General features: G+C 56.4%; 1 protein-coding gene across 6 annotated transcripts in view; it reads right to left on the reverse strand.

The window, feature by feature from the left end:
• Positions 1-23,793, reverse strand: part of COL27A1 (collagen type XXVII alpha 1 chain) — a 144,088-nt gene that overhangs the window by 58,055 nt on the left and 62,240 nt on the right. For all 6 annotated transcript variants that reach the window (XM_070518882.1, XM_070518886.1, XM_070518884.1 and 3 more), the window contains 10 exons: positions 18,205-18,258; positions 17,446-17,490; positions 14,120-14,173; positions 12,845-12,898; positions 12,153-12,206; positions 9,314-9,367; positions 9,092-9,145; positions 7,383-7,427; positions 6,094-6,147; positions 4,483-4,527 (listed from right to left, as the gene is read on the reverse strand). In XM_070518882.1, the coding sequence (XP_070374983.1) occupies positions 4,483-4,527; positions 6,094-6,147; positions 7,383-7,427; positions 9,092-9,145; positions 9,314-9,367; positions 12,153-12,206; positions 12,845-12,898; positions 14,120-14,173; positions 17,446-17,490; positions 18,205-18,258 (513 nt within the window). The remainder of the gene's footprint in view (positions 1-4,482; positions 4,528-6,093; positions 6,148-7,382; positions 7,428-9,091; positions 9,146-9,313; positions 9,368-12,152; positions 12,207-12,844; positions 12,899-14,119; positions 14,174-17,445; positions 17,491-18,204; positions 18,259-23,793) is intronic.

Raw genomic sequence — 23,793 nt, forward strand, 5'->3', positions numbered from 1 at the left:
ACCAGATGGTTCCGATTTTGGAGCCAAGCGGTGGGGCCACTGCCAGCCTCCCTGGGAGAGCCACACATTGCTCCCGCGCCAGGCACAGGCTGGGAGGCGGCCACGCTTGGGGGGTGGGTTGGAATGGGGGGAGGGGTCGGCCCCTAAGCTGTCCTGGGAAGAGACCTGCCTGTGAGAAATCTGTCCCCATCTTTCGGGGCTCTGGGTCTGTTTCAAAGTGAGAAACAAACCCGCTGGCCAGGGTAGAAATATAACAGCCGCTGCCAAAAGTCCTGATTGAAATCTGGTAAGTGGAGTCCTTTTTACTGTCTTGTGAAAGGCTTCCTCTCCTTTCTAAAAGGGCACACACACACACACACACACACACGCCATGGTTCCTGTTGCTCTTTTTAACTCTACTGGGTGACAATCCGCCTCTGTGTTCCAGGGGCTCTTCCGTGTCTGCAGACCTCGCAGTGGTCCCGAGCGAGCGAACACACACGGGCACAGCGAGGTGAACAGTCTCAAGAAATCACCCAGGAAAGCAGGCGATTCCTCGTCCATACCCCACACGCTTCTCTGCCGAGGAAAATTCAAGTAGAGGGGGGGTCTCGTGCGGTTCAGGGGTGTGAAAGCAGCTTAGGAACAGCACAGGTTTGTAGCCAAGAGTTTCTGGGAGAATTAGGAAAGACTGAGGGATGTATGGGTTTGTCCCATAACATCTGTTCCCTGTCCCCAAACTATCCAGAAAGGAATGAGACCTTGAACCTGACCGGAAACAGATCAGAAGTCGGACACTCAGAAAGTGATGCTGCGAACCTGTCAATCAACTAGACAGAGAGAATGGTACCCAGTGCTGTCAGCTCTGTGGGTCTCAGAGACAGCTGGAAAGTGGAACTCAAGCCAAGACCATGGATGCCTTGCTGGTGCAGCCTGGGATTCAACTCGGGTCTGTGTGGCTCCAAGTCCACGCACCTGTCCCTCCACCCTGGGGGTCTCCCAAGTGTGTGGCCATGAGCACAGCTTCCCTGTCTCCCCCCATCATTTCCACAAGGTGGGGCATCTTGCTTCCCTGGACTCTGAGACCCTTCAGGGTTGAAGTATGAGGTGAGGGGTGTGAGGTCATGGCTAGTAAGTCACAGAAAATAGCCAAGCGTGACTCTTGCAACAACTTACTTTAAAAAAGTTAAGAGCATTTTCAAAGTGATGGCAATATTAATAACAACAGTTGGCATTTACGATGCGCCAAGTCCTGTACCTGGCACTTTATCTACGTCATCGTCCTTCAGCCCTCAGGTTTGTGGACCCTTGGCCAAATCGCAGAGCCCCTCTGAGCCTCAGCTGCAGAAGGGGGATCTTTAGATAAAGGCTGTCCCTACCTCCCAGGGTTGTTCTGAGGATGGGAGATAACACATGGCACACGTAAGCACACAATACACGTCAGTGCCTCCCCCCCCCGCCCCATCCCACTCTAATTTATTTCAAAAGGGCAGGGGGTTAAGACAGAGGCCCGAGCTCCCCACATGGAGGACGCAGACTTTTAGAGGATGCCGGTGAAGGGAATAAAAACTGCTCTGTTAAGAGGCCCCTGCCGGACTGGCCCAGAGAAACAGAAATTTCATAGCTACTTTAAATTTATGAGTTGTTGGGTCCTGGAAGGCAGGCGGGTCATAAACCTCAAACAAGAAGCCAAACAGGATCCTAATGAATAACGGCCATACAGCAAGTGCCCCATTCCGCTGCCCCCCTGCCCAGGGCACCCCCGGGGCACCATCCCGGAACATCCTGGCAGGCCTTTCCTGCGGGTGGAGCTGAGGCTGGTCCAGGGAAGCGTGCCCCAGAGGCCCAGGGCTTCCACCTGGCTGGCCGGGTGGAGAAGCAGCTCTGAAAGCTGCAGGCACAGCTGGCTCCTCTTGAGCTGGCAAGAGGGCACGGGGGAGGAGGCAGCATTGTCACCTACAGTGGGCACTGCCCAGGTGGGATCTGAATCTCTGATCTGGGGGAGGAGGCTGGCCTGGTCCTTACGCTGTCTACAGATAAAGGGCCGTTGTCTGCTATGGGAGTTTTTCTCCCTCCCTCCCTCCTCTCATAGGGCATTCTGCTAGGCACTGGGAATGCAACTGGGGACAAGACAGGTGCGGCTCCTCTGCTGGACTAGACATCTCAAGCTTAGGTATTTACAAGACCAGCTTCCCCCTGGACAGAAGTTCTTGAAGGCCAAGCCATGCCTTGTGTCATCTTTGGGTCACCAGCACCCAGGACAGGGCCTGGCTAGCCGGCTGCACTCTAACCAGCTGTTAGAAACTGCAGGGGCTCAAGAGGCCAAGAGTTTTTCCAATCCCTCCGGGGCAGCAGACCTGAGTGTCAACCTTGGCTCTGACAGTCATGTGACAGCCTGGGAGATCTTGGGCAAGTGTCTTAACTTCTCAGAGCCTTGGTTTCCCCATTTGCAAAATGGGGATAATTAATGCCCACCGTCATACAGTGGCCAGGGGAATTGCAGGCGACAGCATAGACAGCGTTTGGCAGAGGAACTGGTACCGAACAGGTGCCCAATAAATGTAGCTGATACTGTGGCTATAAGGAGGTCCTTCCACTCTTTCCTGATTCTGCCAGGAACAGGAAATGCCTGCTTCTTCCCACATTGGGAGGGGGCCAAGGGAATGGCTGGTGTGGCACCCCAGCGTGCCTGGTGGCAGCCACAGGGCTCCAGCTCTGCCCTTGCAGCTCAGACAGGTCTCATGCCTGCTAAGCCGGCTGGGCAGTGAGCTGGGGCTCTGCCAACCAAGTGGGCCGGGGGCTGCCCCAGGTGGGGTCCCCACTCCTCTTGGCCTCAGCTTTGCCACCACCTCGTTTGATCATCTTAGTCAAGTCCATTCTTCTCCATCAATTCCAGATTGCCAATGTGAACTAGGACCCAGGGGTTCTGAACCCGGGGTCCCCGTAAGGCTCCCCGGATGGATTCAGGTGGTCCCTGGACTTGTATGGGAAAAATCACAACTTTTATTTTCATTACCCTCTAATTGAAATTTAGCATTTCCCCCAACTATGAGGGTAGGTAACAAATGCATAGGACCTGGAACTGCCACAGATATTTACATGTCACATTACAGTCATTTGCAGAGATTTCAAAATGTATCATTAAGGCTTGTCCCCACTTCAAAATTGAGGTCGTTAGTGGACCTGCTGCTAGACGTCATTATTTAGTGCATTGAGAAAGCAGCATATCTAGGAGTAGATCACATTTTAACAGATTTTCATAATTGCATTTCAATATAATTGATTTCCTTTGCAATCCTTTGTTTTGTATTTTATGCACTGAAAAACTCTATTCTGAGAAGGAGTCCCTGGACTTCACCAGCCTGCCACGGGGTCCAAGGCACAAACAAGCTTAGGACCTGGGGACAGGGTGATTGCCCAGGACCCTGGCGTCCTGACATCCAAGGATTCTGAGTCTCTATTTCCCCAGGGCCCTACCATCAGCATAACTATGAAATTAAACTTGCTGATCATATTGCCTTTTTTTTCCAATCAGGAAATACATGCAGCCGCGGCAGCCCGTCCAAACTCCGGGGCTTCCCACAGAATGTGCTCAAATGACGCTGGCAAGGTTTCAAACATCTAGTCCTCCCCTGCTTAATTCCTTTCTTCCCCCAACAGATGTTGCAGGCCTGGCGAGGAAGCCCAGCGTGCGTGACTCTCACGCCACGGAGGGTGTTTCTCCGCGGAAACAAATTCTTCTGGGTCCCCAGCAACAGGCTTCCCTCGAGCCGGAGGCAGCCCCTTGCAGGGTTTCAGGGAGTGGGGTCCCCTCTTTAAAGGAGGGCAGGAGACCGCTTCCCTCCAACCTGACCTCTGAGCCTAGAGGTTAAGCTCTCCGGAGGTGCGGCGTGCGGAGGAGGGACCACGGCTGTCGCTGCCCCCGGCTCTCAGAGCTGCTTGTCTCCAGGCCGAGGGTCCTGGACCTCAATAGAAGGTCACGGTCCTCAAACCTCCTTTTTAATGACTACTTGCAACCTCCTTTCCTCCTCTGTCCTTGGCCCGGCTTCTGAACGAGCCAGAGCCACTGGTTCGAATTTCATTTTCTTTGTAATTTAGGGGTTCCTGGACCAAGAGTCCCCAGAAGTAGCTATGCGTCCCTGGCTATCAGCTTCCCCATCTGTAAAGGGAGCATGGATGGCAATTGTTAAGGCTCTTCCCGTATGAACATTGTGGGAGCAAAGTCACATCAGCGCTTTGGGAAAATGCCCCAGAAACATCCGCAGAGTCAGGCCTCGGGGATTGCCCGTGGTGACCATGACTCACGTGTCACTCCTCATTCAGTGACTTCACCGCCCGAGAGTCACTGTCCGTGCAATGAAAGGGGAGACAAGCAGACCTACCTCTGGGGCTGGGACGGGAATGAAACGTGGAGGGGTGCGTGGAGTGCTTCCCGAAGGGCTTGGCACAGAGCAAGCGCTCAGTAAAGAGAGCCGTTCTGCTCCGAGGCCAGCACTGACTCACCTGCTCGCCCACGGGCCCCGGCCGTCCAGGACTGCCCGGCTCCCCCTGCAGAGGGATACAGAGGGTCACTTGGCATGCGCGATGGGAGTCCAAGCCTCCCGGGGACACCCAGCCAACTGGCCTTAGTCCCCACCGGTGGGGATGGACCAGGAACCTCAACTCCAGAGTCTGGCCTTGGAGATTTGGAACAAATGGCAGGGACTCTTGGACAGAACCTCTGGCCCTGGAGATGACCCTAATCACCCATTCGTTTTGAGCGACGCTTCGCAGATTACTTGGCATCCCGATGTCTATCTCTCATTTGGGCCCTTCATCAACCCATTGCATTTGGTGGAGGTGGAAACTGAAGCTCAGAGAGGTGAAGTGGCCTCCTGGAGGCCACACAGCGAGCTAGAGGTAGGGCTAGAATTGGAATTTGGTCCCAGACCCTGAGCCCCCAGAGCTCAGCAGAGTCTGGTCTGCTCTGGGCTCAGCCTCCTCGGCTATAAAGTCAGACTCCGTCGTCTCCCAGGCTATTTCCAGCTCTCGCACTTGGTCTCGTCTGTCTGCTTTATTCCCTGCTGGCGTGGCTCCCGCTCCTTAGGCAGCCGCAGCCGCCCTGGTCGCCCCATGGCGTGAGCTGGAGAGAGGCAGCAGACCCACAGGATAAGTCCCACCGGGCCGTGTCACCACTCCTGCCACAGAAACCCAAATGGCATCTTAGGGAGAAAGGCCGAGACCTCACAGGGCAGGACGTGGGCTCGGACGAGCCAGGAGTTTGGCTCACAAATGAATGTGGCTCACTGCAATCCCAGCTCAAGCCTCACCCTCCCCTCCAGCTCCTCCCCCAGCCCACATGCTCTTGCCAATGAGAGGGGCCAGCAGACACGTGAGACATCTCCCCTGTCTCCACTGGGACGTGGACAACCTGGGCCCCCGGCTCTGCCCTGACCCTCTGCAGGTCTGCCCCGCTGGAAAGTTGGCCCGACAAGCCCTGCCCGGGACGGCTGGGAAAAGCCAGCCCCAGCGGGGAGTCCTTGGGAAGCCATGAAGCAAGGCTACCCAGGTGCTGAGGAGCATCACTCGCCTGCCCAGGGCAAGGTCTTTTTTGGAAACTCTAAAAAACCTGTTACTAATGTAACACATATCTATTGTACAAATAGGGAAAGTATAGAGACTCAGAGAAGAAAATGGAACTCTCCTACAACTCCACCACCCAGAGATAACCCTTGTCCACAGTCCAGCCTCTGCTCTGAGTGTATAGGACCATGGTGCAACCAGCCCCCGGAACAGACTCCTACTAGAATGTTCCATCTTATAACCTGCTTTCTACGAACACCACCACCACCACTGCACACCCTGGCCTGTGCCGTTGTGTCAAATCTTGCACCGCACCATCTCTGGTGGCCACGTTGCATCCGTGACTTGAATGCTGCCCCACTGCTGAGCACCTTGGTTATGTCTGTCTTTTTCTGTCTGTTACCAACACTTTGTGATACATGGGGACCCTCTCCCTGCTGTTCACAGCTGGCCATGGGGCTCAGGGTTTGTGCTGGGCCCTCATACATTGGCTCCTCATTCCCCCGTTCCTCCCTCAGCCTCCCCAGTCCAGTCACTGCCAGGTCCCCTCACCTTCAAGCCATCCGGGCCGGGCCTCCCAGGAAACCCCTTCCTGCCGGGTTGACCCTGCGAGAGAGAGAGATAGAGAGAGAGAGAGGAAGGAAGGAGAGTGAGAGGAGCCAGATAGGGCCCCACGCCCTGGGGGGGCAAGGAGGGCCACAATGCCCCAGGGGGTGGGAACGCAGAGCCCTGATGTCCTCAGGCCTGCCAGGGAGAGTCTGCAGCCGTGCCAGTTCGGGCAAGTCTCCCCTCCCCGCTGGCCTCGTTTGTCAATGGGGATGATCCAGTCTGTTTCCAAGGAGTGAGGAAACAGAAAGGGTTTGACAGAAGATAAACGGCACAGGGGAACGCAGCGTTTATGCCCGTGGTTCTCAAAGCGAGGCCTGGGGAACCCCTGGGGGTTCCTGAGACCCTTTCAGGAGATGCACGAAGACAAAACTATTCTCATAATAATATTAAGATGTCACTTGCCTGTGTCATGCTCACTCTCATGAATGTAAGTGGAATTTTCCAGAGGCTGCATGACTTGTGGGTTCATCAACAGATTGAATACAGAAGCAGACTGGAGAACCCAGCTGACTTCTATTAAGTGAGACATTAAAGGGATTTGCAAAAATAGTAAAACCCTTTTCCTTAGATGATTTAGCTTTGGAAAATAGAGCTATTTTTCATAAAACTATTTTTGTTAACATGAAATGGGTTTATGATTCATTTTAAATGAAGATATAAATACATTTAAAATGTCTCAATTTTAATTAATAAGCTCAATAAATGTAACCCACACAAAGAAAAGCATTTGGGGGTCTCCAACATTTTGAAGAGGGTAAAGAGGTCCCGAGAGGAAAAGATTCATGAACTGCAGGTTTACGCGATGGCCCGGGAGGATGGAGGTTGGGGTGGGAGAAGCACCTTCTGGAAGGCGGCTTGGAGCAGGGGGGAACGCAGGATTAGGCTCCCGGCAGGGCATCCTCAGTTCCCGGCTGTGAGATACTAGGCTAAACCTCTCGTTCTTTGAGCCTCGATGCCTCGAATGAAACTAAGAAAACTGGTGCCTTTCTCACGGGAGAATCAAATGAATGAAAATGGATACAAAGCACCAGCACATAGTAGGTGAGCAAGGACAGCCGGTCAGTTTCCTGCCTCGTGTGTCTCCCCCTTGGGGTCTGTCCTGGTCCCCTCTCTGGCTGGCCCATGGCCCTCACTGATGACAGCTCTCTGGAGCACCACCCAGATGCTGCCTGCCTGCGCATAGCTGGCTCAGCGCCCGCAAACCCCACCTCCCCCAGGCCGGCAACACTCACCTCCAAGCCAGGGGCCCCTGGTGGCCCCATGGGTCCCTCATCTCCCTAGAGTTGGGAGGCACGAGAGAGGAAAAAAGGGAGAAAGTTAATCTAGTGGGAGTCTCAGAGAATTCTCCTGTAAGGAGGGAAAGGGGTGGACAGAAGACAGCCAGCCTGCACGAGAGAAATGGTGCACCTGGAACCCCACCAGGCCCCACCCGGGGCAGAGGCATCACCAGTCATGGCCCAGAGGCCGGCCCAAATGGGGACTTCCATGTGAATGGGGTTCCCAGTGTCGTCTGAATGTGACCCGCCCGTGTTTGTGGCCGTGTTGGGCAGGGAAGTCAAATGCCATCGTATGCTGTGGGAATAGAGCCCCAGAGTGCAGCTCAAAGCTACGGGCTCCGTTCTGAGCTCTGCCATTTACCCAATGGCGGACCTTAGCCTCACTGTGCCTCAGTTTCCCTATCTGTAAAATGGTGCAGAGCGGAGAGGATCGTCCTAAAGTAGGGTGACTAGCAAGCTCCTGGAGGACAGCGAGTGATCACTCAGGAGGGGCGTGCACAGGGTCCCATGGACACCCGGTGAGCGAAGAGAGGGAGGAGGGCTGGAGAGAGGGAGTAAATGGAGAATGAATGGATCAATGTGAGCAAGACATGAGCAAGTAGCAGGCATGCTGAGGGTTTTCTTGAGTGGTAGCGAGCGCATGTAGACCGAGCACATGGCTGGGGCTCTTTCCCTTCTCCCCTCCCTTACCACTTCTGGCCCATGGAGACTCTTCAGACCCTCCCACAGGCACAGGCAGTCTCTGTGCCCCTGTAGCACGCCAGGCCTAACCGAGGGGCCCCCTCCAGAGCTGCCCCCCCAGCTTCCAGGAAAGCTGCCCCACATGGCAGTTCCCCGAGCCAGCACTGGGACCCCGCCAGACCCAGCACCAGCCTGAGAAGGCATCTGCGTCAGCCGGATGCGGGCCTGTGGTCACGGCGGGTCTGGGCCTCCCAACCCCTCAGCCGGGGCTGCATGTCACGGGGGCCCGAGCCAAGGGGAGGGGTGGAGGGCCTCATGCACAGGCAAACTCCGGGGCCAGCCTGTGGGGTGCCCCACAGCCCTCTAGCTGCTGCTCTAACAGCCCCGTAGAGACGTCGTCACTGCCCTTCCTCATGTGTGAGTAAAGAAGCAGATCACCCCTCTGCTCCTCACTTACTAGCTGTGCAAATCAAGTATCTCTGGGGATGCCACCAGGCAGCTCCCAGGGGCACAGAAGTGAATCGCACAGGGTCTGTGTCATGGGCTTTGGGCTCAAGCAGAGCTGGGTTCGAATCCTGCCCCTGCCTGCCACTAACCACGGGACCTGACACAGCCTCCTCGGAGTCTTGGAGCCTCATTGTAAAACGCAGCTGACAGTTCCCACCACGCCCCCCATATCAATACCCCGACAAACGGCGCCACTGTGAGCAGGAGTCGGGGCAGCCGCTCTGAGAGAGAAAACCCCAAGGCAACGGGGGTGCAGTGGAGGGACGGAGTGACCCGCCAGCCAGGCCAGGACAGAGAGGGCCCCTGGAAGGGTCACAGGAGGGGCTGGAAGGGACGAACTGGAGGGTGAGCCTGAGGCGGCCCTGGCTGTGTCCTGGCTGAGGGGCCCTGGCTCCCAGCTCAGGCCTCCAGGCCCCAAGACAATGCAGGCAGGGGGCTGTGGGGAGACGGGCAGGGGCAGGGCCAGACGGTCTCACCTCGGGCCCCAGATGCCCACGGGGTCCCGGCAGGCCTCGAGCTCCAGGCTTACCCTGGTGACAAGGGAACAAAAAGGATCTCAGAGGAGGCACTGCATCTCCATCACGGGCCGGCAGGATTCCCCCTTTCCGTCCAAGCCAGGCAGCCAGCCCAGAGGCCTGTGTTTTCCGCAGGACTGTCGGCTTCTTCAGCTGGAGCTACCCGGGGGTGCAGGGACTCACCTTCATGCCTTCTGGGCCATTGTCCCCAGGGGGGCCAATGTCTCCGGGGAATCCCTGAGGGGAAGCAGAGAGCAGGGGTCACCCACGGGGACCGTGAAGGGAAGTCCTAAAAGCAGAGGTCTCGGAGGGGGACCGACCCGGGTTTCCATGTCACCCTGCGTGGGATGTGACCCAGGGCAGGTCAGTCAGCCCCTGTGACCCTGCGATCCTCGGTTCTAGAACAGGGACCTTGGTACCAGCCCTACACCTCAGAGAACTGCTGAGAAAATAGGAGGAGATGATTCGCGAAAGTACTAAGTATGGGAGCAAGCACTCACAGGTCTGGGCCCGGGCCCGGGGCCACCATCCCCCGGCCAGGGAATCTCGTCCTTTGGCCGCAGGGAGGATTCTGTTCTGGGTTTGCTGTGACTTTGAAAGGGCTGAAAAGTGCTGATCCAATTAATCTCAGTGCCTCCAATCCGGAGCTGAACCTCCCCACCCCCAGATCCTGGCCAGGCGGACTCTGCCCCACCCTGCCAAGAAGGGCTCCCTGCTCCCAGCCCAGGCCGGGTGCCAGCGGATGACCATGCAGTGCAACCTTCTTCCTGACACGGAGCAGATCCCCTCCCTTCCCCCTCAACAACCTCGTGCTGCCCCTCTGGGACCCACACCGCACAGGGGGTCCCTCTTTCCACAGTGGTCACAATTTGGAGATGAGTTACCCCATTCCCAGAGGCCTGCCCTTCTCTGTCCCTTCAGCAGCTTCTAGTCAGGCAGCCAGGGCATGCTTCTCTGGGTGTAAACTGACCAGCACAGGCCAGGATGGGAACATCCTCTTCCTTGTTTTAGGTGTAATACCTCTGTTAATTCAGCCTAGAATTCCATTCATTTTCGGGGCATCCCCACTGCTCCCTCATTTTCCTGCCAGCTAGAAACCAGAGCCTTTTTACATGAATCCCTAAGACAAAAATGCCCCCTCCCATCGTGCCTTTGTAAGTCGCATTTTTTTTTTCCTTCCTCTTTTGACCTTTTGGTAACTCCCATTAAATTCCAGCTCAAACATCCTCTCACCTTTCCCCCTGGTAAAGGCAGGAATGGTCCTGAATTTGGAGCTAACACAGGAAACCAAAGACCCGTGTCTTTTTCTCCAAAATGAGAGGTTCAAAATCCCGTTCTGCCTCTGACTTACTGTGTGATCCCCAGCAAGTTCCTGGGCCTCTCTGGGCCTCAGCTTCCCCTTTTGTAAAATGGCGACCCTAATATCCACCTCACAGGGCTGTTCTAGGGCTTGAAGGGAATAATGTGAGCGACACACTTAGTCAGTGCCCGGCACCTGGTAAGTGCTCAATAAAAATCTGCATCCAGAATGAGCCTGGGTCGCACGTCCTGGGAAAACAAGTGTGCCTCGGGTGGGCCCAAGTCCAGGGAGATCTTGGGGGTCGGGATGCTGAGCAGAATCTGCTGCTCCCACAGATCAGGCCGCGGAGGAATGAAAGATCATCCACGCGGGGCTGGAGAGCTGGCGCTCCCGTCCGCGGTCCCGGGAAAGGAGGGGAGGACCCGGAAGCCGCTGACACGCTCATTAGCATCTATCTTCCACTAAGCAGAGCCATCTTCTGGAGCCTGAACCAGCCCATCCAAACAGAACACAAAGCCAGGAGGGGCAGACCCCGATCTGTCCAGGGACCCAGGAGAAAGCTGAAGGGGAAAGCCTTTGCTACAAGTCGCAGAGCGACCCTGAGGAAGTCCCTTCCTGCTCTGTGACCCGTTTTCCTCCTCTGTAAAATGGGGGTGGTCCTAGCTCCCTCCCACAGTTGTGGAGTGATTCAACAAGCCCTCATCCCGAAGACACGACACAGCCTCCTGGCACGAGCGGGTGTCTAATAAGCGTGTGGGAGTGCACATGCCCTCCACTCTCACCGGCCAGACGGCTGGGAAAGCCGGACTCTCAGAAGAGTCTGGTTCCGCACTGACCAGGGGAAGGGATGAGGACCGTGAGGAGAGGCCAACTGCAGTTGTCTAAAGATAGGACCGTGTCCCGGCCAAAGTCAACACAGCGGAAAGTCAGCGCTTGTAACTTTCAGGAAACGCTCCCTCATCCCTCTATCCAGGCGATACCAGGAGTCATCTTTGGAAGGGTCTGGAGAAGGGCAGAGCCAGACTTTTGTCTCTGAGACCTGGCGCGGGAGCAGGGCCCCAGGCTAGGGAGCTGGGGGCGGGCGGGGTTGGCTGAGACCCCCCTGCAGTCCTGGCCCAGGCGCTGCATGCCCCGTGCTGCCGAGCTGGTCCCCGCAGGAGACAGAGGAGGGCGAGATGCTCCGCCAGCCGCCTCACTCCGCTGCACGTGAGGGCCAGTTGGTGGACATTCAGCAAACCGAGGCTCATGATCACGTGCATCTGAGACTCCCAGGGTCCCACCTACTCAACCAGCATGACGACACTCATTGCTACAGCCGTCCTTCACTACTTTTCATCCTCCATTCAAACACCAGAATTTCACATCTGCTTCTTGCTTCTCACATCCAGGAGCTCTGAGCCCCAAACTCTTCCCGGGTGCTTGGACATGGGGAGCTCCTGTGAAGCACCCAGGCAGTAGAGCTCAAAGGGCTCCCTAATGTTTTTTTCTGGAAGCTGGAAAGGTGGCCACAAAGCTGTGAAGCATCTCTGAGGCCGCTGCCATGGGGAGGCCCTGAGGAAGCAGGGGGCACAGGAGCAGAAAAGGAAAGATGGCTGGTCTTGGAATTTCTATTCTCAGTCCCATCTCTCTTTGCTGTGTGACCTCTGATCAGTATCTCCCCATCTCTGGGCCCTGGTTTTCCAAGGACAGCAGCCAGACACAGAGAAATAGGGCATTACATACCTCGGGGCCAGGGGGCCCAGGAAACCCGAGGGATCCTTTGTCTCCAACTCTGCCCTGTGGAGGGGAAGAGAGGGCAGGGAGGCGAGGGTGAGCGAGGGTCCACCTTCCACTGACCCCTTGTCTGATCCCCCTGGCGGTGGGTGGTTGGAAAAGCTCAGGAGTACGTGAATGCCATCTGCCTAGATGACTAAAGGGGCTCCTCTCAAACGCCACCTACACTTCCCAGCCATGGGATCCTGGGCAAGTCACTCCACTGTGCGGAACCTCAGCTTCCCCATCTGCAAAATGGGAGCAGCGATAATTCTCTAACCCTGGGGTTGTTGGCAGACTTCAAACAGATACAGTATGGGAGGGACCGGATACACAGTGACGTTCAATGAATCAGTGACACCCGCTGCCGTTAATAACAATGTTACTACAGTTTACAAGGCATTGAAAGCCCTGGATTGTTGCTAGAGCTCTGCCGGTGTTGGTGACAGAGGCCCATCCAGGATGCTGAGTGCGTGCCTGCCCCTCTGGGCCTCAGGGTCCTCATCTGTACAATGGGCGAATCCCCATTCCTGCCTGCTCTGCTCGCCTCCCGGGGCTGCTACAGGAGGAAATGAGGTCCCGGATGTGAAGGCGCCCCCGGCCACGTTCCACGACCGTTCAGAGAGTGCGAGGTTTGGGGGTCCCAGAGCTGAGGCACTTACCAGAGGCCCTGGTTTCCCCCGTGCGCCCGGGAACCCTGGCAGTCCCTGGCTTCCCTGGAAAAGACCCAGAGCAGGCTGGGGTTAGTGAGGAACAGACACGGTCAGATGAACAGTGGCTCACCTTTGCCGGCCTGAGCCCTGGAGAACACCCCCTGAGGGGCGGGGGGCATGAGCTCCCCCTTCACCTGGCCTGCTCGCAACCTCCAGCTCGGCCCCAAGGATGCAAAGGCGAGACAGCATCCCCGGTCCGCAGCAGGTCATCCTGGAACCCAGGATGTTGGGGCTCCAAGCAGGCACTGAGCCCCCTGGAGACGACGGGAGACTGGGGCCCACCAGGAGGAGCAGCGAGGCCTGCGTGGCTCGCAACCCAGAGACACCCAGGCTGGGTCAGGACAGGCCAGCCAGGAGGGAGGGAAGAGGAAGGGGAGAGCTGCCAACATCTGGGCCTCATTGACTGGCTGGGTGAGGTCCAGATGTGGCCACATGGTGCCGGACACAGGCACAGAGGAGCCGGCCTCGGCAGGCCGCCTCGACTCATCAGTCAGTCACTCAGGCCAGTTACTCACTCGCTCACTCAAATGGGTCCTAAATGTTCACGGTCCTGTGTAGGATGCAGAGCTGAGTCGCACCAGGGCAGCCTGGGGCCATAGCCCTACGGAACCCACCACCTGGCACAAGTCCTCATCCACCAGGGGAGAAAGGTGCCGTCACAGGTGAGGGACAGACAGGCTGCTCAAGCCACTCGGAAAGGAAAACAGCCACTTCCCGAGCAGGTGGAGGAAATGGCATCCGAACAGGGTTTGAAAGATGGGGCAGGGCTGGGCCAAGCAGAGGCTGGGCGGAGACCGGTCCAGGGAAGCAGCGGCGTGTGTGAAGCTGGAGGAGCAGTGGGCAGTTCAGTGGGCAGTCAGGGCAAGGGGCAGGAGAGGGTCAGAGGGGCCTGCTCTCTGGGGTCCTGGGGAGGAGTCAGGCCTTCACTCTGGGAGCAGTGGGGAGCCATGGATGGTTTGTGAGCACAGAGCAGAGCCGTGCCCTCAGAACCATTTGTGGCAGTGAGGAAGACAGACTGGGAGGGAAGAGGCTGGGGACCTGGGAATAAGTCAGGAGGCCGTTGTCAAGTCCAAGAAGAGAGGATGAGAGGGTAAAGCGAGGAGGGAGAGGACAGGATTGTTTGAAAGGAAGCCATCTGGCAGGTGGGTCCTGGTCCATGATGGGCCCTGGGGAGGAAGCCAGAGCCAGAGAAGAGAGGGGCTGGGGTGAATCTGATGCAATTACCTTGTCTCCTTGGAATCCGGTATCTCCTGACACACCTGGAACCCCTTGTTCACCCTAAATACACACCAGCAAAGAAGGTTACAACGGAGACCACAGTGGCTTCCAGAAGCCTCCCCACATCCAGACCCACTGGCAAGGGACAGCTTTGCTGAGGCTGTTCCCAAAGTCGACCTGACCAGCAGCAGCCTTGTTAGAGAAAAGGGCAGCCCCTCCCTGGGGGAGCCTGGCTGGGGAAGGCAGGCCCTTGGAGGGGGGGACCGAGCTGGCCCATCTGCAGATCTGCCTGGAGTTGCTCAGATGCCCGAAAACACCACTAACAGTGCTAACCCACCCAATGTCACCCGGCCCGTCCAGGAGGACCGACACTTGCAGGTGGAAGGAACTGTGTCTTGATCCTTCAACCTCTTCATCATCAACTGATGTCCCCCGGGGCGAGCACAGCCTGTACAATGACCCCACATCACTATGGTTTCCAAGTGCTTGCATCTGTCACTTGATATTTTTCACCACCAGTCTGTGAGCTGTCACTTCTTCCTTCTGTGGGAGTTGCTATGCCAGCAATGTGCTTCGGTCTTCTTCTAATTAGCTGCTTTTAATCAGCGATAGCGTGAGAAACCAGATCGCCTGGCTTGTTAAGACCATGTGTAAACAGCGAGTAAACCGGTCTCGAGTTAGGTCTGAGTGTTTCTTTTCCAGGATGACGTATCGCACAGGCTTGGTGACACTGATTCTGGCTGTCAGAGTTCTCGTCTGCTCCCTCCCTGTTCTCAGCCACGTCCTGGTAAACAAGCTGTCACAGAACCAGATCGGGGATGTTTCTCCTTAGAGCCGGAACCCCCAGGCACAGCCCTCATCATTTCCAGCTCTCCAGGGCGGACGTTACCAACAGCCCATTGGCCCCAGAACCTCCAGACATTCACAGCCCTTGGAGCAGTTGGAAGAATGGGGAGAAAAACCCAGGAAGAACAGAGAATCTGCGAGAACCCACCGCGTGCAGCTGAGGTCATGACCCAGCAGAAGAACTTCCTTGGTAGAATAAAAGCCAGAACGAAAAAAAAGAAAAATTGTTTTAAACTTCCTTTGGTTTTTCCGATTTGGAAAATCCTGTATAACATCCCAGAGTTTTAGGAACCAAGGAAAACTTTTTTTTTTTTTCAATGTCCAAAGGAGGAGTGAGGGAGTGAAAAAAAGAAGAAAAAAAGATTAAAAGGCACCTAAGAAATCAGGACAATGGATTTGGAGAAAGCTGGGCTTGGAATAGGAGCTCCGTTCCAGAAAGCGCCTCCATGCAGGCAAAGCGAGCCAAGTGGTTGTAAGTGGGCCCGAGGCCAGGCTGGTCATGGAAAATCTAGGATTCTAGGCAAGATGACCACAGAACATGAACGATGGTTCCGTCATCCCAGGGGAGGGCCGGAGGAGTTGGGGGGGCCACTGATCAGAACTCTGCTCCAGCCAAAGGGGCAGAAAAGAGATTTCTTTTTCTTTTTTTTCTTCTTCTTCTTCTTCTTTTCTTTTAAACTCCAAAGGCTTATTTGATTTTCCTGAAAACTATGGGCAGGAAAATAACTTCCTCCTCCTCTTTTTTTTTTTTTCCAGAGCTTTCACATCTCTCAATGTCCCAGGCACCACCAGTCAGCGAGCCAGCGAGTTCTCTGTAACACATTTATTTCCATGTTCCTGAAGAAACAGGGAGCTGGAGGCCAGCTCTGCAAAGAGCCTATAAAAAGCTCACTGCCTGCACTCCCATTTCCCCGCCTCCCTTCCTCCCTTGTCCATGACTTCAACATTTCCAGCGTGCTGATGTCTCAGACCTCAGGGTAAACGGGTAGCGGTGGGGAACCCCCGCATCCAGCACGAGAGGACGGTGGAGGAGAGGTCACGCCCTTAGTGGCCAGCAGGGCAGCGCCAGAGGGCAGAGCTGAGTGGGGGAGGAGCATGGGGCTCTGGGAACAGAGGAGACGGAAGAGGTGGATGCAGATGGAGAGTTGTGTTAGCCTTGTACCCTCAGCTGCCGACAGGTTGGGGTGGGGAAGACAATCTGAGGATGCCCACTTCCGTCCAGCAGCTCTAATTTTCTAAGAGGGCCCCACAGATCATTGAACGTCATTTGACGCATCTCTTCTCCTCGTTGGCTCTGTTTCGCCAGCTATGAGATACAGGCACCGGAGGAGGTGGCCCCCGAGGGTCTCATCAGCTCTGCCTTTCTGACCTCAGTTCTGCCTCGTGGTCGAGGTCTCTGGAGCCAGATGCCTGGGTTCAAATCCTGACGCTACTTACCAGCGCCGTGGGCTTGGGCAAACTTCCCGTCTCACAGGGGGTTGGAGGATGGGGGGTTAATCCCAGCAGAGCACTCCGACGGGGCCCAGCACTGGTGCCTGTTCCTGACTCTCAGGTTTAGGAGGAGCCGAGCATGTGAAGACAGGTGCACAAGGAGCCTGGCCACGGGAGCAGCTGAGCGGCTCTGGTCCTCGCAGGCTTGTGGAAACTGGGGTGCTGCCCGAATGCCCTCCCACAGACCCTTTGGGGTGCCTGGTTTATCAAGAGACTGAGGGGCGAGGGCAGGAGGGTGGCCACAGGGCAGAGCACTAGAAGCATTGCCCCTCCACCCATGTCTGTCACTCAGGTGCTGTGTGACCCAGGCCACGTGCTGCCCCACTCTGGGCCCCCAGGGCCCACCGACCCACCCCCAGCTCTGCTTTGGCACAGCGTGAGACAGTATGAGTTCAGTGGCAGGGCTGTGCAGAGGACACATAGCAAGGGTGGCCTCCCCATGGCAGCTGGGAGGAAAGCGGGTCAGGAGCTCAGGAGCCAGCCTCTGGCTTTCCTGTTGCATCTTCGGCCCAGGTGCTCCCTGGGGTTGGGCCCCCAATTCCAATGTGGGCGGTTTACATGGATGTTTCCTCCTGTGCCTGGCAGAGGTCTCTGGACCCCACACCATCCTGGCCCCGGGGGCCCATCATCTCAGCAATACTCCCTCTTCTGCCCCCCACCCCTACCCTCTGCTTCCGTCGTGGCTTCGGTCTCAAAGCCGGGACATTGGCCTCAGCTCTGCTCCCCAAATTCAGATGCCGGCTCCACCTCACCCCTACCTTGGCCTCAGTGGTCCCCCACGCTCTATCTGCCAAGGGCCGCGTGCCCCCAGAACCGTCTGTCTGAGCCCCGCCCAAAGTTACGAGGAAGCAGCTGGGGAGCACAGATTTAGGGGGGCCCGCGGGGAGGCAGGGAGGGCGCAGGAGAGTGGACCTGGCGAGCAATCAGCAGCAGCGTCGAGGCGGAAGGGGTCGCATGCAGATAAACACAGTGCAATAAGGGAGTATTCAGATCACCTTATCACCTTTCAGTCCGGGTTCTCCCATGCTGCCCATCAGCCCCTGCAAGACAGAGGCCGCGGTCCAGCTGTGAGGGAGGCTCGAAGCCCCCTAGCAAGGACCCCTGGCTTAAACCCACCGACTCACTCGCTGTGAGACCCCGTGCTGGATGCCCCAGCCCAGGGCTCAGGTTTCTCATCTGCACAAGGGGGCAATGACCCCCAGCTCCAAGGGCGATGGTGTGGACTGAAGGAGCAGGGGAAGGGGCTGCTGACTCGAGAACCACAGCACTCTGGACAAATCTAGGGGCAAAGGGTGTTGACGGGGCAATGGGCCTAATGAGCAGTGTCATATGTGTGTTGGCCAAACAGGGTCATCCCAGAACGTGGTCCTGGCAGTTTTAGCCCATCTTTCTCCTGCACACCCATCCCACTCAGGGATGTACTGAGTTTGTGGTTTGCCATTATGGCTTCTATGCCCCTGGTGACGGCCCCACTGGACTTTCAGTGCCCTGAGCTCCAGAACCACATCAGACATGCTCAGCTCCAGGACTGCTGTAAATAAAGATGCCTGGATCAAGGACACACAGGTATGACTGGCTCTCAGCTCCTGACCTGCCTGCCAGCTTCCACTCCAGCACCTCCCTGAGTGTCCCCCGCCCCTCCCCTCCCCCAACCTTGTCTCAGGGCACCCTTCCTTCTGGCCTGAAATGGGTCAGGGGGTGCCCAGTTGGGACAAGGCCCAGAATAGGCCAAATGGGGTGTGGGTCCTGTTTACCTTCATGCCCTTGGGTCCTGGGTAGCCAATCGGGCCCAAAACTCCCATGTCGCCCTGGGAAGAGAAAGAGAAGAGGCTGCTGTGAGAGGCCGGCCTGGGAGGGGTGGTTCCTGGGTCCCTGGGGCTGGGCTTCTGAGGGTGCATCCCCACCGGGCTGCTCCTGGAATCAGGAATGCTCCTCATTCTGTTTACCTCCACTGAAGAGCTGGAATAAATTTCACAGACTTCCTTTCTCAAGTTCATTTCTTGGTTGCTGTTGCTCCCTCACCACTTCTCTGCATCTCATACCAGAAATTAGATCTTTCTATGGCACATTAGATTCTTTACATCTTGCACCAGCTAAGGGCCTCAGGGCATTTCCCATGATTTCTTTGGACTTCAATCTCCCCAACCATGAAATGGGGGTCAGTGATGCCTCCCAGCGCCTCAGCTTATAGCAAAACCAGACCCCTTGGGCTCATCTCTCCTCTGTGATGGATCTAAGTGTCTGGCTGCTGTGTGAACTCAATCGATGTGCTTGACCTCTCTGGGCCTCAGTTTCCCACGTCCTTGAGTCAGGCTCCATGGAGGCCCCGGGCAAGGGCCCTGAAGCATTGGAGGAACAAAGTCTGCCCCAGGTGGCCGAGGTGGAGAAGGGGTTCCCGTCTGAGCTGCCTGCAGATGCCTGGGAGGGAGGCGGGCAGACAATGAGCAATCACATTCCTGCCTTACTCCTGCAGAAGGGCCGAGGGGCTGTGCAGCGGAACGCCCCCCAGGAGACAGACGAGGAAAGGCAGAGTTCACAGTCCACAGTCACAGTGGGCAGCGTGGCACCCTGCCACTACCCCCAACCTCCACCCCGAATGACTTCGATCAGCTGAGGCGGACGCTGGAGTCTGGCCGGGGGCCCTGCCGTGGACTGGCTGTGTGGTCTTGGGCCAAACCCTTCCCGTCTCTGAACCTCAGGATCCCCATCTGATTGGGTCAAAGCAAACCTTCTAGGGAGCCTTTGCTAAGAATGGCTGCTTTCAGTTCCCAGCAAGTCATGTTCCCACTGAGCAAAGGCGGCCTTGGCTTAGCAGGTAATCACAGGCACATGAACACTGCGCTGAGCGCTTGCCGTGCGTCAGACCGACGGCTCCTCCCCGCAGCCCTTAGAGATGGGTCTACGACTATCCCCATTTTACAGAGGAGGAAACTGAGGCTCTGAGAGGTTAAGGCTGGAGCAAATCTGGGCAGATCTGGGATTCCCACCAGGCAGCCCGTGTCCAGAGCTTCCAGGCCATTGTGAAGTAATCTTTGGAGGGAAAGGAGAGAAGGGAGTGAAGGAGCCAGGATCGCTGGCCGGGGAGAGGCTGGAGTCAGAGGAAAAGCCAGCCTTGCGGAGAACTGCCCCCGGGCCGGCCTCCTCTCCCCCTCTCTTTTGCTGGAGGAAGGGAGAGAGGGGTGGCCCGCCCAGAGCTCCCCGTGGAGCACAAATAAACAGAGCAGGCTCTGCCGCAGCGGCCGCTCCAACTGGGGCCCGGGCGCAGGCAGGGGACCAGCCAGCAGCTCCAGGAACTCAGGCGCCTTCGTCCCCGCTCCAGGCCTGCGGACGGCTGGTGGTGTGGGGACCAAATCCAGTGCAGTCCCCGGGAGCCACAGCATCACCATGCTCCCCTGCACGCACTCCCACCTCTGCAGGCCTCCCCAAGGGGGTCTGGGTGGGATGGGGGGCAGGGACCAGTGGAGGCATCCCGCCCCAAAGGGCAAGGGATCCATGGAAAAGGGACTGTGGCTGCAGGACACCCGAGGAAAAGGTGGCGGCTCATTTAGAGCAGGTCACCCCCACGTCAGCGGGACCCCCTTGCCGGGCTATAAAAGCATTTGGGGGAGGAACGGAGAAAACGCCAGGCCACTTTCACCCAAGGACGGCCCACAGGGCAGCAGTCTGCTCTGCGCTAGACGCCCCCGCGGGCGGCTTGGCCAAGCAACACACATAAAATCATGTCCCCACAAGAAAGAACAATGAGTAATGCCCTTTGTGTGGATCCTGCTCCCCCTTCCACCTCAACTCCCCGACAGCGCTCTATACACTTCGCCCTTCATCTCGCTGACTCCCCCCGAGAACACGACCAACCACATCTGCGACCATTTAAAGAGCTCCTACTGCATGCCAGACACCACACGCCACACTCTGACGTCCCGTTAAACCCTCGTTGGAGGCTCGGGGGCTCACCAGCTGCTCAGGGTTGCTCCGGGAGGTCAGCACCATTCCTAGTCCTGTTCCATCTTACAGATGAGAAAACTGAGGCTCAGAGGGAGGGAGGTGAAGCAAGCAACGAGGAGGGGGCAGAGGCAGGACCAGAACCCAGGTCTGTCTGTCTGTCTGTCTGTCTGGCCCCACAGTCCACGCACACTGGCCCTGACTGACTCTGTTTATGCCAATAAACAACCCTTTCCTCATTGAAGTCACTCACAAGTGACAGTGCGTGAGGTCAGCTTCAGATTCAGAAACGGGCGTGAGTTCCGCTCTGACCTATGCCAGGGGGCTTCTCCAGGGGCCCCCAAAGAAAACCTGGGTGGTGCCGGTGCCCACCCTTCAGGGCAGACTTGCTGGCAGGGCCCCGCTCCTTCTCTCACACATCTTACCTTCCTGCCCTGCAGTTCCTCCAGTTGTGACATTGTGGCCACTGTTTCCTACACCCAGTGTTCTGCCCTGTGCTCATGCTGTTAATGCCCATTCGTCCTTCCGCCACCCGCAGCGTCAGCCTCACTGCCCAGACCTCGCAGCCAGGTCAGGCCCCTGCTGTCACGACCACTTATGTGTGTGCCGATGTGGCCACTGCCTGCCCCGTGGCCCAGAGGAGGAGCTCATGAAAAGTGGCTCAATGCCTGGGTGGTCTTGCTAACCACCATCTTTCACCCAGAACAGCCCCTGGCGATGCCCAGTCCACATTCTCGCGCATCTGCCGCCTCCGTTCAGCACAGCAGTCGTGCCTCTAAAGCTGGCCGGGTGGTGTGGCGCAGCGGTGAAGAGTGGGAGCTGCGCACACAGGCCTAAGTCCAGCTTACTGGCTGTGTGACCTTGGGCAGGTGCTTCAGCCTCTCTGAGCCTTGGTTTCCTTCACTGTGCAATGGCAATCCCACTTCCTACCCTTGAAGGTTTGCTGTGATAATTAAATACTTAGCATGGGGCCCAGTAAATGTCAGTTAGGGGGGTTCTTGACCTTGCTTTATAGTCAAGGAAACAAAGCCAGACCATCGTTAAGTGACACAACATGGCGGACTTGTCCACTATACACCACATGCTGGGTTTTGGCCAGATCACATACTCTTTGGGCCTCATTAAATGGAGGAGCCAAAATTCCTTCTGTGTCACTCACAAGGAAAAAGGCAGAAATTTTCTCTGTTGAGCAGATTCTGGAATCAGGCACACATTTCTTGAGGGCCGGACAAAGGGTTTCAAGTACTCAAAGGGGGCTGTTTCAAGGCAGTTCCCCTCAGAGGCTACAGGAGAGCACACGGACCTGGGTTGCAAGTCCCTAGCTGGTGACCTCGGGCCCCAGCCTCCCCGTCTGGGTGACCGGGCTCCCCCAGCCTGATGCATGTCAGGCACACGCAGGGCAGACAGACGCTCCGTCAATGTTAGTCTGTCCTCTCGCGCCCTTCCTCCCGGCTGCAAGGACCCCGGGGGACAGGGGAAGCTTCGGCTCCTGTCTGCATGCAAATTGCTGCAGCTGACTAGGCAGAAGGTATTGAATAAATCTGACTCGCCACTAAAACGATAATCAATACGTGGACTTCCCATTTGCTCAGCAAAAAACCCACATCCTCTGGAAGACCATAGGTGACTCGCAATCCCTTATCCCCTTTAACTCCTCGTTAGAAAATTCCTTCCCTTTCCAGCTTTGGGGGAGGCACAGAAGTAGCTGTTCCCCAAACTGAGGGAGGCATGCCCAGCGCGCACCTCCAGCTCAGAGCCCTCGGAAGGGGAGCGGGGAGAGGAGGCCCCGGTCCAGGAGGTGGGAGACTGGGCTCCCATCGAGCCTCCAGCCTCTCCTGCTTTGTGTGTGACCTTGACCAAGGGCCTCGGGTTTCCCATCTGCCAAATGGGACTCTCCTAAGCGGCGAAGAGTGGTCAGAGCGAGCAAATAAAAATACAGGATGCTTGGTTAAAATTTGAATGTCAGATCAACAATGGATGATATTTTAGTATAAGTGTGTTCTAAATATTGCATCCGACACTCAAATTTCACTGGGTGCCTTGTATTTTATCTGGCAACCCTAAGTGTGGAGAGGAAAGAGGAGCCTAGGTGGGAAGAAGCTTTGCAAAGAGTCAGGAGGGCCAAGGGCTGTGATGGAGTCAGTCTCCAGAATCTGCACGTCTTTGGCCAAGCAATATTCTTGCCTCTCTCACGACCCAACCTAGTGGACGCCGAGACAATGACAAATGAGAACACGTGCCAAGGATGACAGCCAGGATATGTAAACATCCCTTCAGAAAAGATTTGGCGTTTCGCCTGAAGAAGGAGCTTGGGGAGAAGAGACAATGACCATCTTTCCATCTCCACAGCCTTTCCCAGGGGCCGGGAGATGACTCGGGCTAAAGCCACAAGAAAATCTTACACAATGGGAGCACTGTGAAAACGGGAGGGAGCTTCCGAAACCAGGGCGCTCAAGTTGGAATTGAACGACCTTATGACCAAGACGCTCCAGAAGGGACTCCTGCTGAGCCCAGAGAAGGCTGGGCTGGGAGACTTCAGAGGTCCCCAGGAACTCAGCTTCTCTAACTCTCATTGCAGATACTTCTTCTTCCAAAACATCTAGGTCAGCGCCTGGTGTCCAAAAAGGTGCTCAGCAAAGGACATCAGTGATGACAAATGTGTGACTCGCGTGTTGACACTTGCTCATCCCGAGCCAAGGCAGACATCAGTAATCAATCGCAGCACCCTTTCCCACTGAATTCCAATGTGACTTTGAAATCTTTCTCAATGTGGCGATCCTGACAGCCGCTACCAGGCACCAAATAGCTTGTGTGTGTGTGTGAAATCATTATCACCGTCATCATCATCATCATCAACTACTATTATTATAACTAGCACTTCTGGGTGCTTGCTATATACTAGATACTTTATATATACTTGTTCCTTTAAACTTTCACAACCATCCTCCAACTTAGGTACCAATACTATCCCCATTTACAGATGAAGAAATTGAGGCCGGGGGCGTTTAGAAATCTGCTCAGAGCTGTGGTCCCAGGCATCTGATTCCAGGAGCTGCCCTCTTGCCCACGGGACTGGACTGGACTGTGTATCATGGCCTGATAAGAGTGGGCACAATGATCCCATTTTACAGCGGGGTCCTGAGGCTCAGGGAAGTGAGGCCATAACTGAGGACCACAGAGCCAGAAGGCGGCAAGGCCAGGATTCAGACACAGGTCATCTGACCCTCCGACCCGACTCCGCCCAGGTTCTGCTCCCGTCCACCTGAGCGGGAGCAGACTGTCACTGGGGGCCTCCGGGCCCTCCTCCCAGGCCTGGCATCCCCTGAACAATGGGCCCTCCTGCTCCCCTAGGGTTTCCTCCAGTCTCCCTCTGAGCAGAATTTCTCGGCACAGTTGCTGGAGTG

Source organism: Equus asinus, chromosome 10, assembly GCF_041296235.1.
Source record: "Equus asinus isolate D_3611 breed Donkey chromosome 10, EquAss-T2T_v2, whole genome shotgun sequence".
Taxonomy (NCBI): Eukaryota; Metazoa; Chordata; class Mammalia; order Perissodactyla; family Equidae; genus Equus; species Equus asinus.